The sequence below is a fragment of the Salvelinus fontinalis genome, chromosome 21 (assembly GCF_029448725.1).
Source record: "Salvelinus fontinalis isolate EN_2023a chromosome 21, ASM2944872v1, whole genome shotgun sequence".
NCBI classification, from domain to species: Eukaryota; Metazoa; Chordata; class Actinopteri; order Salmoniformes; family Salmonidae; genus Salvelinus; species Salvelinus fontinalis.
In genome coordinates this window covers 34,514,774-34,533,669 of record NC_074685.1, presented here as the reverse complement: position 1 = coordinate 34,533,669, position 18,896 = coordinate 34,514,774, and the positions used below count along the sequence as shown (strand labels likewise).

The 18,896-nt window shown below is 41.2% G+C and overlaps 2 protein-coding genes across 5 annotated transcripts in view; one reads left to right on the top strand and one right to left on the bottom strand.

Moving 5' to 3' along the window:
• Positions 1–17,721, bottom strand: part of enoph1 (enolase-phosphatase 1) — a 30,357-nt gene extending 12,636 nt beyond the window's left edge. Inside the window, exons 1-2 of one of the 2 annotated variants that reach the window (XM_055875019.1) lie at positions 17,623–17,721; positions 106–207 (exon numbers count right to left, since the gene is read on the bottom strand). In XM_055875019.1, coding sequence (XP_055730994.1) covers positions 106–207; positions 17,623–17,721 — 201 coding nt within the window. Of the gene's footprint in view, positions 1–105; positions 208–6,252; positions 6,686–17,622 lie in introns of those variants that run through there. The other variant, XM_055875018.1, reaches the window with a different exon arrangement.
• On the top strand, positions 13,729–18,841 carry LOC129818780 (heterogeneous nuclear ribonucleoprotein D-like). Of its 3 annotated transcripts, none has more exons than XR_008753975.1 (8): positions 13,729–13,980; positions 14,732–14,900; positions 15,085–15,246; positions 15,478–15,609; positions 15,798–15,909; positions 16,156–16,317; positions 17,108–17,744; positions 18,477–18,841. XR_008753975.1 is itself a non-coding variant. In XM_055875016.1 (8 exons), the coding sequence occupies exons 1-7, from the start codon at positions 13,892–13,894 to the stop codon at positions 17,176–17,178; spliced, it is 897 nt and encodes a 298-aa protein (XP_055730991.1). In that variant the 5' UTR covers positions 13,729–13,891; the 3' UTR covers positions 17,179–17,214; positions 17,641–18,841. The 3 variants fall into 3 exon arrangements, 2 of the variants coding, with proteins under 2 accessions (XP_055730991.1, XP_055730990.1); XM_055875016.1 differs by having other exon boundaries at positions 17,108–17,214; positions 17,641–18,841; XM_055875015.1 differs by having other exon boundaries at positions 13,730–13,980; positions 17,108–17,214.
• The last annotated feature ends 55 nt before the right edge of the window (positions 18,842–18,896 follow it).

Here is an 18,896-nt window from a genome sequence, read left to right as displayed (position 1 = left end):
ACAAGGTACATGTTTTCACCCAGAATGTATGCATGAGTGTCTGTCATTGTGTGCAGTCACTGCTGACTGATCATCATTGTCCACGGTTTTCAGAAAACCAGTTACCTGTTTCTTCAGGAGATGCACATCTTGTTTGCATTCATCTTCTTCCCAATGCGCAGACAGATGCTCTTCAAGATGATCTTTGATGTATGGGAATAAAATGTCCTACAGGAGAAAAATAGCACCATTAGCATATAGCTAGCTGGCTGTCATTCATTACCCAGTGTGCACCATTTGACTCCCCTTGCTCATGGATGTTGAAAAGACATTGATATTTTGGTCTGTCCACCCTGTCCTTGATTTCAAGGTCTACAGGTGTTTTTGGACATCTATAATTGGTTCAGCTTTGGTCCGGACCGGCTTAGATTTGGCCACGTCTATGATTGGTTCAGATTTGGCCCGGTCCAAATCATAGATGTCCATCTTTCACAAGTTTGGAGAGCACAGTACAGTTGAGTTTAGTTCAGTACAATAGAGCAGCTAAGCGTAAACTACAGTATAATGTACTATATTGTACTGTAAGGAATTCATCTACTGTGCTCTACTGTACTTAGCTCAAATTTAGACTCCTTTATTTCATTTATTAATAAACTGGGTCTGAAGGGCAATCCATAGCGACAGCTTGCAAGATATCACCAAACTCGTTGCTGTACCCGTTTTAGCATCACGTGCCCAGTATTGGGAATGCTACCCCCACCCCCTCCAATCTAATTGAAAGATTCCTAAGCTGTGCACTCGCATGGCACACTTTCACATCTAGACAGGTAAACAGACTGCCTGCAATCATACCAAATCCTGCCTGTGGTTCACGAGCACTAGCCAGAGGCTGCGATATACATTGTTATTTTATTGACTGTATCAAATCGATGTAAAGCAAGCAAGCTACGCTAACGGTGTTAATTTTGGCAGCTATTTTAGATTTAATCTTAAAATACCTTTTAGTCTTCATCACCGTTTGATAATTTCATCCTTCGTTAGTTTTAGTTCAGTCAACTAAACCTCTGGACAATTTTAGTCTAGTTTTAGTCAGACATTTTAGGTCACAAATTAAATAATGAATATTTAGGCAAACTCTAACTTCCATCATGTGCACATTCAGATAGGCCTAGATGGACAAGGCTACTATCCCCTTGTATACCTTCGCTGGCAACATTGATATTGTGGCAGATTGTAACCAATGCCATCCATAATTAACCATGTAGGGTATAAAACCTACAGGTTACACAATTTACAACGGATTGTCTCCCCATCATAACCATCAAGAGGTTAAATAACAGTGGTTTCCTTGAAAAATGGGAGATTTTTTTCTTTCCAAAAATGCCAGAAGTATTACTGTACTACTAATAAATCAACAAATATTCATTTTTCTCCATTGGAAAAAAGCAACCGCAACTCGCTTTTGTCGACCGCGGCCACACAGATGAATGCACAAATATCCCACATTATAGTAAGAGCGAGAGAGTGTAAACATTGTTTCTAGTTGAGGTTAGTTACAAGTCAAGTGTCTTGGCTTCAGATCAGTTCAAAAGATTGACGAGTAACTGAAGTGACCACGCAACTGAAACATTTTAATTCTGCCAATGAGAGGATTGCATGAAATATTCTGCATGCATGAAGGTTTAGGAATAGACAAAACAGATGAAAAGGAGCTTGATGTCAAATTGATTGTCCATTACTGTCACATGGAATTTGTCTCGTCACATTTGTCAAATAAAATGAAAAGTTATTAGTAATAGTTTGTCAAGAAAAATAGGTTGATGAGTAGTTGTTGATGAAATTAACACTACACCAGCCAACTTACCTAGCTAGCAAGAATAATTGTGGCCATTTTTCCGCACCTGTCCTTTAATAGAACAAATCAATTTAGATTTAACAGCCTACTTGTTGTTCGCTAGTTGTAGTCTACTCCTCATTAAAGTAACATACAGTGGGGCAAAAAAGTAGCTAGCCACCAATTGTGCAGGTTCTCCCACTTAAAAAAATGAGGCCTGTAATTTTCATCATAGGTACACTTCGACTATGACAGACAAAATGAGAAAAAGAAAAAAAATCAAGAAAATCACATTGTAGGATTTTTAATGAATTTATTTGCAAATTATGGTGGAAAATAAGTATTTGGTCAATAACAAAAGTTTCTCAATACTTTGTTATATACCCTTTTGTTGGCAATGACAGAGGTCAAACGTTTTCTGTAAGTCTTCACAAGGTTTTCACACACTGTTGCTGGTATTTTGGCCCATTCCTCCATGCAGATCTCCTCTAGAGCAGTGATGTTTTGGGGCTGTTGCTGGGCAACACAGACTTTCAACTCCCTCCAAAGATTTTCTATGGGGTTGAGATCTGGAGACTGGCTAGGCCACTCCAGGACCTTGAAATGCTTCTTACGAAGCCACTCCTTCGTTGCCCGGGCGGTGTGTTTGGGATCATTGTCATGCTGAAAGAACCAGCCACGTTTCATCTTCAATGCCCTTGCTGATGGAAGGAGGTTTTCACTCAAAATCTCACGATACATGGCCCCATTCATTCTTTCCTTTACACGGATCAGTCGTCCTGGTCCCTTTGCAGAAAAACAGCCCCAAAGCATGATGTTTCCACCCCCATACTTCACAGTAGGTATGGTGTTCTTTGGATGCAACTCAGGATTCTTTGTCCTCCAAACACGACGAGTTGAGTTTTTACCAAAAAGTTATATTTTGGTTTCATCTGACATTCTCCCAATCTTCTTCTGGATCATCCAAATGCTCTCTAGCAAACTTCAGACGGGCCTGGACATGTACTGGCTTAAGCAGGGGGACACGTCTGGCACTGCAGGATTTGAGTCCCTGGCGGCGTAGTGTGTTACTGATGGCAGGGTTTGTTACTTTGGTCCCAGCTCTCTGCAGGTCATTCACTAGGTCCCCCCGTGTGGTTCTTGGATTTTTGCTCACCGTTCTTGTGATCATTTTGACCCCACGGGGTGAGATCTTGCGTGGAGCCCCAGATCGAGGGAGATTATCAGTGGTCTTGTATGTCTTACATTTCCTAATAATTGCTCCCACAGTTGATTTCTTCAAATCAAGCTGCTTACCTATTGCAGATTCAGTCTTCCCAGCCTGGTGCAGGTCTACAATTTTGTTTCTGGTGTCCTTTGACACCTCTTTGGTCTTGGCCATAGTGGAGTTTGGAGTGTAACTGTTTGAGGTTGTGGACAGGTGTCTTTTATACTGATAACAAGTTCAAACAGGTGCCATTAATACAGGTAACGAGTGGAGGACAGAGGAGCCTCTTAAAGAAGAAGTTACAGGTCTGTGAGAGCCAGAAATCTTGATTGTTTGTAGGTGACCAAATACTTATTTTCCACCACAATTTGCAAATAAATTCATAAAAAAATCCTACAATGTGATTTTGTGGATTTTTTCCTCTCTCATTTTGTCTGTCATAGTTGAAGTGTACCTATGATGAAAATTACAGGCCTCTCTCATATTTTTAAGTGGGAGAACCTGCACAATTGGTGGCTAACTAAATACTTTTTTGCCCCACTGTATTTCCATAATTTTAATTCCATTTTGCATTCCACTTCATCTGCTAGACTACAACTCCAGTCCTCAGGGGCCTGATTGGTGACACACTTTTGCACCAGCCCCAACTAACACACCTGATTCTAATGATAAACTAATGATCTTCAGGTTTAGAATGCAATTAGTTTAGTCAGCTGCATTTGCTAGAGATGGGGAAAAAGTGACACCACTCCGGCTCGCTCCCCGAGGACTGGTGTTGCCAAATCCCTGCTCCAACTGTACTGTCGCTTTAACAAGTGGCATTTTATTTTATATGTTGCACATCATAACTACATTCAAAAGTGTGTCAAATATGCCATCGTACATTACATGACCAAAGGTATGTGGACACCTGCTCGTCGAACATCTCATTCCAAAATTATGGGCATTAATAACGGAGTTGGTCCTCCTGTTGCTGCTATAATAGCCTCCACTCTTCTGGGAAGACTTTCCACTAGATTTTGGAACATTGCTGCAGGAACTTGCTTCCATTCAGCCACAAGAGCATTAGTGAGGTTGGGCACTGATGTTGCGCAATTAGGCCTGGCTCGCAGTTGGCGTTCCAATTCATCCCAAAGGCGTTTGATGGCGTTGACGTCAGGGCTTCCACACCGATCTCTACAAACCATTTCTGTATAGACCTCACTTTGTGCACAGGGGCATTTTGAAGCCGGAAAGAACCTTCCCAAACTATTGCCACAAAGTTGGAAGCACAGAATCGTCTAGAATGTAATTGTATGCTGTAGATTTAAGATTCCCTTTCACTAGAACTAAGGGGCCTAGCCCGAACCATGAAAATAGCCCCAGACCATTATTCCTCCTCCACCAAACTTTACAGTTGGCACTATGCATTGGGGCAGGTAGCGTTCTCCTGGCATCCGCCAAACCCAGATTCATCCGTCGGACTGCCAGATGGTGAAGCGTGATTCATCACTCCAGAGAACGCGTTCCCCCTGCACCAGAGTCCAATGGCGGCGAGCTTTACACCCTTCCGGCTGATGCTTGGCATTGTGCATGGTGATCTTAGGCTTGTGTGCGGTTGCTCGGCCATGGAAACTCCTTGCAAGAAACTCCCGAACAGCTTTGTGCTGACATTGCTTCCAGTGGCAGTCTGGAACTTGGTAGTGAGCGTAGCATTCAAGGACAGATGTTTTCTGAGCGTTATGCGCATCAGTGGTCCCATTCTGTGAGCTTGTGTAGCCTACCACTTTTCTGCTGAGCCGTTATTGATTCTAGACGTTTCCACTTTACAATAACAGCACTTACAGTTGACCGGGGCAGCTCTAACAGGGCAGACATTTGAATGGGTGTCAACGTACGTATGTACGTACAAGATATATACACTGCTCAAAAAAATAAAGGGAACACTTAAACAACACAATGTAACTCCAAGTCAATCACACTTCCGTGAAATCAAACTGTCCACTTAGGAAGCTGTGGTCACCACCTGCAGAACCACTCCTTTATTGGGGGTGTCTTGCTAATTGCCTATAATTTCCACCTTTTGTCTATTCCATTTGCACAACAGCATGTGAAATTTATTGTCAATCAGTGTTGCTTCCTAAGTGGACAGTTTGATTTCACAGAAGTGTGATTGACTTGGAGTTACATTGTGTTGTTTAAGTGTTCCCTTTATTTTTTTGAACAGTGTATACACACACACACACACACACTTGTATGTAGTAATATCATATGAATAATTGTATTTAATTCAGACAAAGCCCTTTAAATTGTGAAAAAGAAAAATAGGCCTATATTCTTTTGTTAAAAGAAATGTATACTCTCGCAAGTAATCAAATACTGACATCGATTCGGATATTCGATTAACCATACCCATCTGTAATACAAAAGACATCTACCAATTACGGATACCGTCCAACACGGGACACGTGCTGCTAAAACAGGTACAGTCATTGGCCGAGTACTAATCTTGCACACTTCTATGCAATGCACAAAGACCAAACATTACTGTTTAAATAACCGTATTTGCGGTTGTAACTATATGTGACGGAAAGCTTCGTAGGGTTATACTGTACTGTCCAAACTTGAGACAGAATTCCGGTCCAGCCCAACCAAATTTGCTATTGTTTGGGGGCAGAGCTCATTAGAATAATACCCAGCATGCTTTGCAAGTGTTCCTTTTCACATATACATTTTGGGCTTTTAGCAGACACTTTTATCCAGAGCAACTTACAGTCAGTGCATTCAACTAAGGTAGATAAATAACCACATATCACAGTTAAATAAATAAACTTTTCTGTAACCATCGCTGAGAATGAAAGTTCAGACAAACATGATCACTGACAGTTTCAAAGCTTTTGAAAAAGCTGTGACAGATGGGGAGAAATAATAAATATTCCATACTGAAATCTTCAGCTTGCTCCATTTTCCTAGGAATAAAAAAAATAATGTGATAACGCTTTCTTAATTGACATGTAGATAAGTGAATGTGTACGGTTGAAATTTGGCCATAGAAACATTGTCTGTAAAATATTGATTTTCAATTTCCATTCAGAACGGAAAAGTAACCAAATTCCAACATCTGGATAAGACGTATTTTCAACGTCAATTTGCTCATTGGGTAGCAATCGGTCTAGCAAAAAACTCCCTTGTAACTTGCAAGCTACAGTACACACCTCAAATGCCATATATTAGTCTCCGCTTGTTGTCCTACCTTTACAAACGTTATTGGTGTCGTGGTTCCTTCAATATCCAGCAAAAGTGCGGTAGTATTAGCAGGGATTGAAACCGTAGCCATGTTTCTGTCTAAATCCGCCTAGTATAGCGACTGTTAGCTTAGCTATCTACTCGGCTATTCAGGTTGGAATAATACGCTAGCAAACCTAAGAGAGAGGACAACCAATTCCTTTCCAAGTCGTGTTAGGTTCCTTTTCAATTAGCTAATGTTGGGTAGTGGAGGCTCGTCACGTCAGCAGACATGTAACAGCCAGACAGACCCATTTGAACGTTCTCAACACATGGAGCGTGCATAATAATAGCCGAGTGCCCAGGAAGTGTTCTGCTTCTTTGGTATCTTCTTCTTTGATGAGGCTTAACGGCGTTTGGCATCCAGTAAATGTTGCATTACCGCCACCTACTAGACTGGAGTACAACTCCCTTATACTTTGCTTGAAAATAAATGAACAAATACCCTACCATTTAACATTACACACACACACACACACACAAAAAAAATACCACCCTACTCCATGATTCAGATCTATTTATTCCTACCTCAGGCCAACAACCTGAAAGGGTGGGACACCACCACTTAACACACCTTGTAACTCCTCTGATGACAAGTCTCTCACACTCAAATACCTCTCTGCAGCTGCCACCACAACCTCAATTTTCAGCGACCTATGTTCCATTCCTGCAGTACAGTTGATAACCATTGCTAGAAATGCAAAAAAATCCAATCTTACTGAAAAATCTACAGTTGAAGTCGGAAGTTTACATACACTTACGTTTGAGTCTTAAAACTAGTTCTTCAACCACTCCACAAATGTCTTGTTAACAAACTATAGTTTTGGCAAGTCGGTTAGGACATCTACTTTGTGCATGATACAAGTAATTTTTCCAACAATTGTTAACAGACAGATTATTTCACTTATAATTAATTCACTGTATCACAATTCCAGTGGGTCAGAAGTTTACATACACTAAGTTGACTGAGCCTTGAAACAGCTTGGAAAATTCCAGAAAATTGTGTCATAGCTTTAGAAGCCTCTGATAGGTTAATTGACATCATTTGAGTCAATTGGCAGTGTACCTGTGGATGGATTTCAAGGCCTACCTTCAAACTCAGTGCCTCTTTGCTTAACATCATGGGAAAATCAAAATAAATCAGCCAAGATCTCAGAAAAAAAATTGTAGACCTTCACAATTCTGGTTCATCGTTGAGAGCAATTTCCAAATGCCTGAAGGTACCACATTCATCTGTACAAACAATAGTACGCAAGTATAAACACCATGGGACCACGCAGCCGTCATACCCCTCAGGAAGGACACGCATTCTGTCTCCTAGAGATGAACGTACTTTGCTGCGAAAAGCGCAAATCAATCCTAGAACAACAGCAAAGGACATTGAGAAGATGCTGGAGGAAACAGTTACAAAAGTATCTATTTCACAGTAAAACGAGTCCTATATCGACATAAGCTGAAAGGCCGCTCAGCAAGGAAGAAGCCACTTCCAAAACCTCCATAAAAAAGACAGACTACGGTTTGCAACTGCACATGGGGACAAAGATCCAACTTTTTGGAGAAATGTCCTCTGGTCTGATGAAACAAAAGTAGAACTGTTTGGCCATAATGACCATCTTTACAAAATAGATGGCATCATGAGGAAGCAAAATTATATGGATATATTGAAGCAACATCTCCAGACATCAGTCAGGAAGTTAAAGCTTGGTCGCAAATGGGTCTTCCAAATGGACAATGACCCCAAGCATACTTCCAAAATAATGGCTTAAGGACAACAAAGCCAAGGTATTGGAGTGGCCATCACAAAGCCCTGACCTCAATCCGATAGAAAATTTGTGGGCAGAACTGAAAAAGCGTGTGCGAGCAAGGAGGCCTACAATCCTGACTCAGGTACACCAGCTCTGTCAGGAGGAATGGGCAAAAAGTCACCCAACTTATTGTGGGAAGCTTGTGGAAGGCTACCTGAAAAGTTTGACCCAAGTTAAACAATTTAAAGGCAATGCTACCAAATACTTATTGAGTGGATGTAAACTTCTGACCCACTGGGAATGGGATGAAAGAAATAAAAGCTGAAATAAATCATTCTCTCTACTATTATTCTGACATTTCACATTCTTAAAATAAAGTGGTGATCCTAACTGACCTAAGACAGGGAATTTTTACTAGGATTAAATGTCAGGAATTGTGAAAGACTGAGTTTAAATGGATTTGGCTAAGGTGTATGTAAACTTCTGACTTCAACTGTATCAGTTGCTGATCCCTCTGTACTGGTACAGATCTACTACTCACACCACTCCTCTCAGGATCCCTCCACCTTGACCCTTCTTCCTCTACTTTCTTCACTGCCTCAGCATATGACAACTTCTGCACTACTCTAATCCTGGAAACCTCAACCTGCCTCTTTCACACCTGACATTTCTGATCCCCAGCCCCATGAGCACCGCTACAATTAACACATACTGTACCACTACTTTCCCCAATGCTACACATTCCTTTGTCTCATGTTCTTCTGCACACTTCTAACACCTAGGAACCTCCCTCCTACACACTGCTGCCACATGCCCATAAGCTTGACACCTGTAACAACGGAATGTATTCAGCACAAAAGCTCATACAGGATAACTTATATATCCTAACATCACTTTGTCAGGCAAAAACATCAAAACTCAAAAGAACAGACAATGACTATTCTATTTCACCACTCACGCCCCCCTGTCTGCGTCGGACCAAACTACGAGCATCACAAACCTTCTTTGGTATAATGGCCTTTGCAACAATTATATGTGCATTCCGCCACCTACTGTGTGGCTGGATAATAAAGATCCCAAAAAGGAAATAATGCAGGGTTAAAAAAGTTTTAAAAAGTATATTATATTATATATATACACACACACACAAGCTATCAATAACGAAATTTAAATTAAACAATCCGCCTGCTTTTCGCACAACATTTTAATCAGGTCCCTAACACAGGCTCAGATGGATCCTGTGAGGGCGGGACATTTGAGGCCCAAAAACGTATCGGCTGCAGATATAATGATGTCCAGCTTCTTGTAATTCTTAGACATGTGCAGTACAATTAATAACTGTGGCTATAATTCTACAAAATCCACTTTCTTCACAACAAGTGTATCCAGATTACTTGATTGACTTCTAACATTTGCAACTGGTTGTGGTGCATCAGAGGAAGGCCCTAAAAATTGTCAAAGACCCCAGCCACCCCAGTCATAGACTGTTCTCTCTACTAGGACAAAAAGGCTTCTCAACAGGTTTTACCCCCAAACCATAAGACTCCAAACCATACCCCCAAACCATAACCAAATGGTTACCCGGACTATTTGCAGTGTACCCCCCCCCCCCCCCCCCCCCCCAACCCCTCTTTTATGCTGCTGCTACTCTTAGTTTATCTTATATGCATAGTCACTTTAACTATACATTCATGTACATACTACCTAAATTGGCTCAACCAACCAGTGCTCCCCCACATTGGCTAACTGGTCTATCTGCATTGTGTCCCACCTCCCGCCAACCCCTCCTTTTATGCTACTGCTACTCTCTGTTCATCATATATGCATAGTCACTTTAACCATACCTACATGTACATACTACCTCTATAAGCCTGACTAACAGGTATCTGTATATAGCCTTGCTTCTCTTTTTTCAAATGTCTTTTTACTGTTGTTTTATTTCTTCACTTACCTACACACACACACACATACCTTTTTTCTTCAGCACTGGCCTCTTGCCCCTTCAACGCTATCACCGCCTCCACATAGGACCTTTACTTACAAGACCTTAACAACAATGCAGTTTTAAGAAAATATTTCCAAAATTAACAGGTTAGTCGAGGTAATTGGTACATGTGGGTAGGAGTAAAGTGATTATACATATATAATAATACTTTTTTGAAGGCAAACCGCTATTTTCACAAAGGAGATTTTACGATTTTTTTAGTGGGTGTGGGATAGGCATGGGGCATGCGCAATCAAATGTCCCATCCCAAGTATTCCACAATCCACATATTGTAGAATGCGTTCTTTTCCAAATCAGCCATGCCAAAATGTGTAAAGCATTGCATAATTAACCATATCAGGAGATTATCTGCTCTGGCGTAACTAATTATGAGGCCAGAATACTTGAAGAGATCACATAAAGTGAAGCTACAGTGCCTCAGCATCTTTGGTACCATAGAGTTTCTAAACCCATTGGTACAACATCGCGAGATTTCCGGGAACGCTTGTAAAACAGACCAAACAGAAGTCAGAGAGAAGTGAAATATTCGTCCTTAGTTGTTCATTTTCTAGAAATCTAAAGGCACAACCTAGATTCAGGATAATTTCTTAAGTAGCTGAACATGTTACTACTCCAACCTCGCGAAAGTGACAAACGATATCGAAGGAGTACCTTTGAGTTGACGGTTTGCACATGCGCAATTTGGCGCCAGACGACCGTTTAGACCCGATTACATGTTTCTACGCATGAGTTTAGCAATCCAACGTCGCCATGACATCGCCTACAAGTGTGAGTGGGGATTTCTATTGGATGAACAGTTTTAGCCTATCGTCATACTGTACTGTATTTATTGGTATTTGTATGAGGTCAAAGCGCATGTGAGGTCTGAAAATAAACACTAGATGGCGACAGAAATGCTTGCTTTGGCTATCTCTAGCTGTGCAGATACTGTGTCTCCAACTGTGCTGCTCCTGGAGAAATATTACAGTATCTGTCTGGCTGTTGCAGAGATGTTTGAAACTTCTTTTCAGTTTCTTTGGTGTATGTTGAATGTTGATTACAATGGAAATCATATGCCGCATTTCCTTTTGACGCACCAAAAAAGGGCATTTACTGTGCTGACAATTTTACCACAAAACCTCTATTTGCCAAAATCTGAGATTTTAAAATAAATTGCATTTGGTAAAATGAAGAAATATTAAAATCAGGAAGTTGTGTGTAATGATGATGATCTAGGATCAGCTTTAACATTCCCAATCATAACCATAGTCCTTTACGTAAAAACTCAAAGCTGAGGTCGGACCAGTGCTTGTAGCAAAGATCACAGCGCCTCCCCCACTGAGAACGGTTGTGATTTGATTTATTAGGATCCCCATTAGCCAACGCCAATGGAGACAGCTAGTCTTACTGAGGTCTGACATATAACAAAAAAAACATTACAAACAAGACTTTACAATTTACATACATTTAAGAACATGTAGTGTGTGTGTGTGTGTGTGTGTGTGTGTGTGTGTGTGTGTGTGTGTGTGTGTGTGTGTGTGTGTGTGTGTGTGTGTGTGTGTGCATCTATCAGTTACACATACATGTCAGTACATACACACAACAAGTAGATCACATGGGGGAGAGGCATTATGCTGTGAGGTGTTGTTTTATTTGATTTTTGAAACCAGGTTTGCTGTTCACTTGCGCTATATGAGATGGAAGGGAGTTCCATGCACTCATGGTTCTGTATAATACTGTACGTTTCCTTGAGTTTGTTCTGGACCTGCAGACTGGTGGCATGTCTAGTGGGGTAAGTGTGTGTGTCAGTGCTTTGCGTAAGTCTACCATGCAAACAATTTGAAATTTCCAACACATTAATGGCTCTTATAAAAACAAGAAGTGACAGTTAGTCCGACCTCAAGTCTTAGACAAGAGCGACTGGTATGCATAGTATTAATGTTAGTCCTCTGATTACAATGAAGAGCAAGATGTGCAGCTCTGTTCCATTACATTTACATTTACATTTAAGTCATTTAGCAGACGCTCTTATCCAGAGCGACTTACAACTTGGAAAGTTCATACATATTCATCCTGGTCCCCCCGTGGGAATTGAACCCTGGTCCCCCCATGGGAATTGAACCCACAACCCTGGCATTGCAAGCGCCATGCTCTACCAACTGAGCCACACGGGACCACATGTTCCGGGCCAGCTGCAGCTTAACTAGGTCTTTCTTTGCAGCACTTGACCTTATGACTGGACAATAATCAAGATCAGATAGAACTAGAGCCTGCAGGACTTGCTTGTGGGGTGTGGTGTCAAAAAAGCAGAGCATCTCTTTATTACGGACAGATCTCTCCACACCTTTACAACCACTGAATCTATATGTTTTGACTACGACTGTTTACAATCTAAGGTAACACCAAGTAATTTAGACTCCTCAACTCGTTCAACAACCACACCATTCACTACCAGATTCAGCTGAGGTCTAGAACTTAGGGAATAATTTGTACCAAATACATTGCTCTTAGATTTAGAGATGTGCAGGATCCATTTATTACTTGCCCCCCATTCCAAAACAGACTGCAACTCTTTCTTAAGGGTTTCAGTGATGTCATTAGCTGGTGTTGCTGATGGTTGAATCATCAGCATACATGGACACACATGCTTTGTTTAATGCCAGTGGCATGTCATTGGTAAAAATAGAAAAGAGTAGAGGGCCTACTGGTACACCACACTTTACAAGTTTGACATTAGAGAAGCTTCCATTAAAGAAACCCCTCTGTTCTTTTAGATAGATAGTTCTGAATCCACGATGTGGCAGAGGTTGAAAAGCCATAAAACACATGTTTTCTCAACAAATTATCAATAATATCAAAGGCTGCACTGAAATCTAACAATATAGCTCCCACAATCTTCTTATTATGCATTTCTTTCAACCAATCATCAGTCATTTGTGTCAGTGCAGTATGTGTTGAGTGCCCTTCTCCATAAGAATGCTGAAACTCTGTTGTTAATTTGTTTATGGAGAAGTAGCATTGTATTTGGTCGAACACAATTTTTTCCAACAGTTTGCTAAGAGCTGGCAGCAAGCTGATAGGTCTGCTGTTAGTACCTCTTTACCACTCTTGGGTAGCAGAATGACATTGGCTTCCCTCCAGGCCTTAGGACAGACTTTCCTCTAGGCTCATATTAAAGATATGACAGATAGGAGTCAGATACCATCCTCAGTAGCTTTCCATCTAAGTTGTCAATGCCAGGTTGTCACTATTGATCAATAACAATAATTTTCCCACCTCTCCCACACTAACTTTACAAAATTCAAACTTGCAATGCTTTTCTTAAAAAAATGTTTTAAGAGTGAGTGACTAGTTACCACACCCACAAAGTCAAACATTGTCTATATCGTAGAAATGTATGAACACCAAAAATAGCTTTTTTTATTTAGGGTTAGGCCTAATGTTGGCAGTGTGGTTAAGGTTATGTTTAAAATAAGGTTTTAAGAAGATACATTGTGGAAATAGGCGGGGTTTAGTCATAATTATGACTTTGCGGCTGTGGTAACTAGTGATGACACACTGATGTCACGTTCAAGTAATAGTCGGAACTAGGAAACTCTATTTCCGACTTGCCAACTTGTTGTTGTTATACACGTGCCGCGTTCAACGAAACCCCAAGTCGGAAATGTCCGAGTTTCCTAGTTCCAACTAGCATTTGAACGAGGCATGAGCCCTCGCAAACAAACCACATCATCTGCGTCATTCCCCGCCACCCTGGCCGCCCTAGATGTCAGCCATTTTATATAGCAAACGCGACTGAATTCGTCCCAAAAAGTAGCTAGCAATCAGGCCAAAATACACATTTATATTTACAGCTGTCAACCGCCTGAAGTGAAAAAATGGAAACCGAATGCCAAGTTGACTTCAGCACAGACGAGTTTCCAGAGGGCTCCAAGATAAACGCAAGCAAAAACCAGCAGGATGACGGGTAAGCGACTAACCAGCTAACGTCAGTTAAGTAACATTACAGTAGCTAACTTATTTTAAAGCGTAACTAGCTACTGTTATTTTGCCAACTGGAGACAAGTAGTTGGAGTGGTAACAAGCCAAAGTTTGCTAGCTAGCTAACGTTAGTCCCTGTTGTGATCGTGCATAGCTAGCTAACGTTAACTACTGATAGCTAACTTGTTAACTATCTTACCAGCGCGTCATATCTGGGCAAGTTGGCTGACGACGTTAACTTGACTAACCAAGTTGTCACCGCGATATGTATAACTTTCGAAAAGCATTGATTTCTATTATCAGATTGTCATTGGTGTAACGTTAGTGTTAATGGTGTTGTTGGCTATTGCCGCACTTTTTTTTCTCATACACTAAATTGCTGCTGGTTTAGAATCGTGACATATACAATAATAAACCCGTCCTGAGCATACACTCAGTGGCCACCGAGACTAGAATCAGAAGTGTGACGAAGTTCACTGTTCAGGATACAGTGACAAAGCTGTTACCTTTATAGTTAACCGTTCTAGACAGTTTTAATCATTTAGGCCTAATCAACTTGCAGGTGATTTATCAAAGCTTGACCTAATGTAAATATGAGTCATAGTTAGTGACTCGGCTTGTTAGGGAGGTAACTTCAAGATAATTTTAGTCTGAAATATCAGTGTCAGTAGCAATAAGGATGTAGTTATGACTGTCTGATGTTGACTGTATTAGTCTCCTTCATTCTCCTTTCACAGCAAGATGTTCATCGGAGGGCTCAGTTGGGACACCAGCAAAACGGACCTCATGGATTACCTGTCGAAGTTTGGAGAGGTTCTAGACTGCACCATCAAAACAGACCTGATGACGGGCCGGTCCCGGGGCTTCGGCTTTGTCCTCTTCAAAGACGCAGAGAGCGTAGACAGGGTAGGCACTAGAACAGACGGAGCACAGGACAGGGCATGATGCCTCTATTTGTCTTGTTTTCTTAATTCTGCACAGATGTGAAATAACTAGACAGGTTTGAAGACTTACATAGTTGGCATCCACTCACTTCACTTGAACAATCACATGCACACCCTGTTTCACTGACACTTTGTCCTGTGTGCAGGTTTTGGAGCTGAAGGAGCACAAGCTGGACGGGAAGCTGATCGACCCAAAGAGGGCCAAAGCCATGAAGGGGAAAGAGCCGCCCAAGAAGGTGTTTGTCGGAGGCCTCAGCCCAGACACCCCGGAGGAGGAGATCAGGGAATACTTTGGGGCTTTTGGAGATGTGAGCGAATGCTTGTACTGTCCAATATATTCATGTTTTATATATGGTAGACCCATGCTTTTAGGAAGTTGTATGTCCACTGAGCGAGTGTTGGTGCAATGGAGCTAGAGCTGATGCTATGGTATGATCAACTATCTTTTTCACATGGTACAAAGACTGGGAGATTTGCAGAATGTTATGATTACTGTCTTCATAGCAGCTAACTGAGAGAAACTCTTGTGTTGTTTCCAGATTGATAGCGTCGAGCTTCCCATGGACACCAAAACCAATGAGCGACGCGGTTTCTGCTTCGTGACCTACTGTGAGGAGATCCCTGTCCAGAAGTTGTTGGAGTGCAGATACCACCAAGTCGGGGGCGGAAAGGTAGCTGGAGTCCGCTTATTCACAGTGAACCCTGTTACCCAGCTTGCGCTCATAGGCAAAGCTATTCTTTCTATGCTATTTAACCAACTTAGTGATTTTGAAGAATTATGTTTGCATTCAAATAACTTCAAGAAAATGTCAGCACTGTTTTTCAAAGTGTTTTGGTTCATGGTGTGTTTTCTCTGCAGTGTGAAATCAAAGTGGCCCAACCCAAAGAAGTGTACAGACAGCAGCAACAACACAGAGGAGAGAGGGGGGGCTACGGTGGAGGCGAAGGATACAGGGGCCGGGGACGAGGAGGTATGTACAGCTACATCTAGCCTATGGCACTGAAGAATGCACATCAGAAGAATACGTTTAAATTCAATCAACTTTATTCTTCCACGAGGGAATTTCTTGTGTGGCATTTGACACATGCAACAATGACCGTGCTGATGGAACAGGGCATGCATTGCAGTATATTGAAAAGAAAATCAAGACATACAAGTGTCTTTGAAACTACAATACAGACTTGTCACACTAAACCTTTCCATCGTCTCTGTGCAGGTCAGAGTAGCTACAACCAGGGTTACAACGGCTACTACGGCCAGAACTATGGTAGCTACGGCAACGGATACAACCAGGGATACAATGGCTACACAGGCTATGACTACTCTGGCTACAACTATAATAGTTATGGTTATGGACAGGGATACGACGACTACAATGGTAAGCTACACTATTGATGGCAACTATCGAAACAAGCAGTGCCTTTCAGCCCCCAGCAACAACTCTTGTACCTATAGCTAAGACAACAGGTGGAAAAATGTATTGTATGTACTCAATAGCACTGGAAAAAAAATAAAACGGATGTCTGTAATGCTGCCTGCCTTGGGTCTCTTTGCTCTGGTGCATGTTTGTGAGGGGTCCTCCATATCCAGGCAGTGCACTTTGTTATTTTATAGTGAACACTTGCAACATTAATGATCATTGAGCCCATAAATAGTTCTATAAGATTACATTTGTATGGCACACACAATTTAAGAGTACTTGTAGTTACATTCCTGGGTATATAGAGTAAAGCACACCTTAATGTAAAGAGTCTCTTTAGCACATTTTAATTGTTTTGTCACATACACCAAATAGGCGCAGTGACATGTACAGAGTCAGCTATAGTAGTATGGTATTGACCTTTTGGTTACTGGCCTAATGCTTGACCCGCTATGCTACCTGCTGCCCAATTTTGACACATGATTGTGCATCTCAGTACTGATACAATAACATTCCATTTGAAAGTCCAAGAAAAGAAAAAAACAATTAGGTACACAAACACTACATCCTACTGATTATTTATGATTTCTTGCTGCCATTTACCCCATAACGGAAAGGGAACTTAAACTCCCATGTCAACTGAACTTCAATTGATAACACCTTGATAGGATTTCCTCCTACAACTGTTTTGTTTCTGTGAAGTTTTCCCTTAATCTTCCTGACCTCTAACCCTTGACCTTCCCCATAGGCCAGCAGAGCAGCTATGGGAAGGCCTCTCGAGAGGTCACAACCCACCAGAACAACTACCAGCCTTACTGAGCTGATCTAATCCAACAAGACCTGCTTAGACCTCTGGTAAGACCACACTCTCACCTTCACATTAGGCCTGACCTAAAAAAAAACAACAACTTAAAGATCAATAGACACTAAACAATTACTCTAAAACCTATCAAGAGAGAAAGCAAGTGGTTTCTATTACCATGCACCCCCCCCATTCTGACAGATAAATCTAAAGTCATGTCTATAGATCTTTAATGGAAAAAATGCTTCTGTAGTGGTTTGCCTTTTTAATTAAGCTCTCCAGAAAAAACGTAAGCGTTTTTCTGTAGATTGTCCTTTTCCCCCTTGCTTTTTAACAGGTGTTCATAAGGAAATAACATAAAGAGACTTGATAGCATTGTTAACAGGTAAAGTACTGCTAAGGGTACAGAGTAAGGACCTATCCTAAGTTTTCCTTTTCTTTTCCTAACTCTGATGTTGTACCTTGTTTGTACCTGCCAGCGGGGACTTCATTGCAGGCCGTGTGTCGCCTGACCACGACAATCTCTGGGCGTCGCACATAGCGGGCAGAGAGCACGGCATGCACAAGAAAACGCTGTCCTGCGGTATGGTCTCTTCACACTTCCTGTAACCAGCGATTTTAAACAAAAAGAAACATAAGAAAAAGGACAAATTAATCTCTTTTTCAGTTTAAGTGTTTGCTTTAACGATTTGTCAAATTGATTTTTTACAGGATATTAATATGAAACAGTAAAAATGTACCTTGACTTGTATTTGTGTATTGTCTTAATTTTAGTGGTCTTGTGTTTCAGTTCTGGAGCTTCAGTGGTTTTTGTTTCTTTTCTATAATGAACCCCTTTCTTAAACTCAATGCTTGCTTTTTCTTTATAGCCCTTAGAGAACTTCACTTGATAAACACAACTTTTTTTTTTAACTTAGGTGTTAAAGATCATATGTAAACCAGCTTTATGATGCCATAAAAAGCTGATGACTCAAAATGTAATATTTGAAACTTCCACCAAATGTCTTTACCTTTTATAGTTTAGATATGGTCATGTTTGGGCTTGCTCCTTAATGGTGAAATTGAGCCACCAATTCATTGGAGCTGAAGCTTTTGCTGGCCGGTGAGCTGTTACAGAACAGGCTACAGAACCTTGGTGAAGCTGCGAGTTCTACATATGATCTTTAAAACGGAATGGAGAGAAACAAACTATTAATAGTTTAAAGTTGACAGCACAAGCAGAAGTTAAACAGTGAAACATGGACGTGCAAGGTTCACTGTGCCCTACAGAGCTCCAGAGTTGGTAACATCTACTGTGTTGTGTCCTTGTTTGCAGACGGACTGGGCTGGCTGGTGGATTGGAGAATGACCCTGTACCCATGTGGCAGCATTGGGGGATGAATCCTATCCTGTCCTCAGATCAGCTCATGTTTTAAACACCAGAATCCTCTTCCTGAGATGAAGCTGTCATGAAGACATGCAGTGCTTCTGACTTTGTAAATAGCAAGGTTGACATTTTTGGGGTTATTGTCCCCCCCACTTCCCTTCATCTTGTACTGTGCAGAGGTTGTAGGTCTAGGTTTCATCATGATTTAATGTGTTCTTATTACGTTGATTTAACTTAGCCTGTTTTCTGTTTTAAACTTGGATTTTTCTGCAGTGTTTTGGATAAAGGTATTATTAAAGAGGGTACAAAACAGATGTGCATGACTTTGTACTTGATATTCTGTTCTGCATTTCATAACACCAAACCATA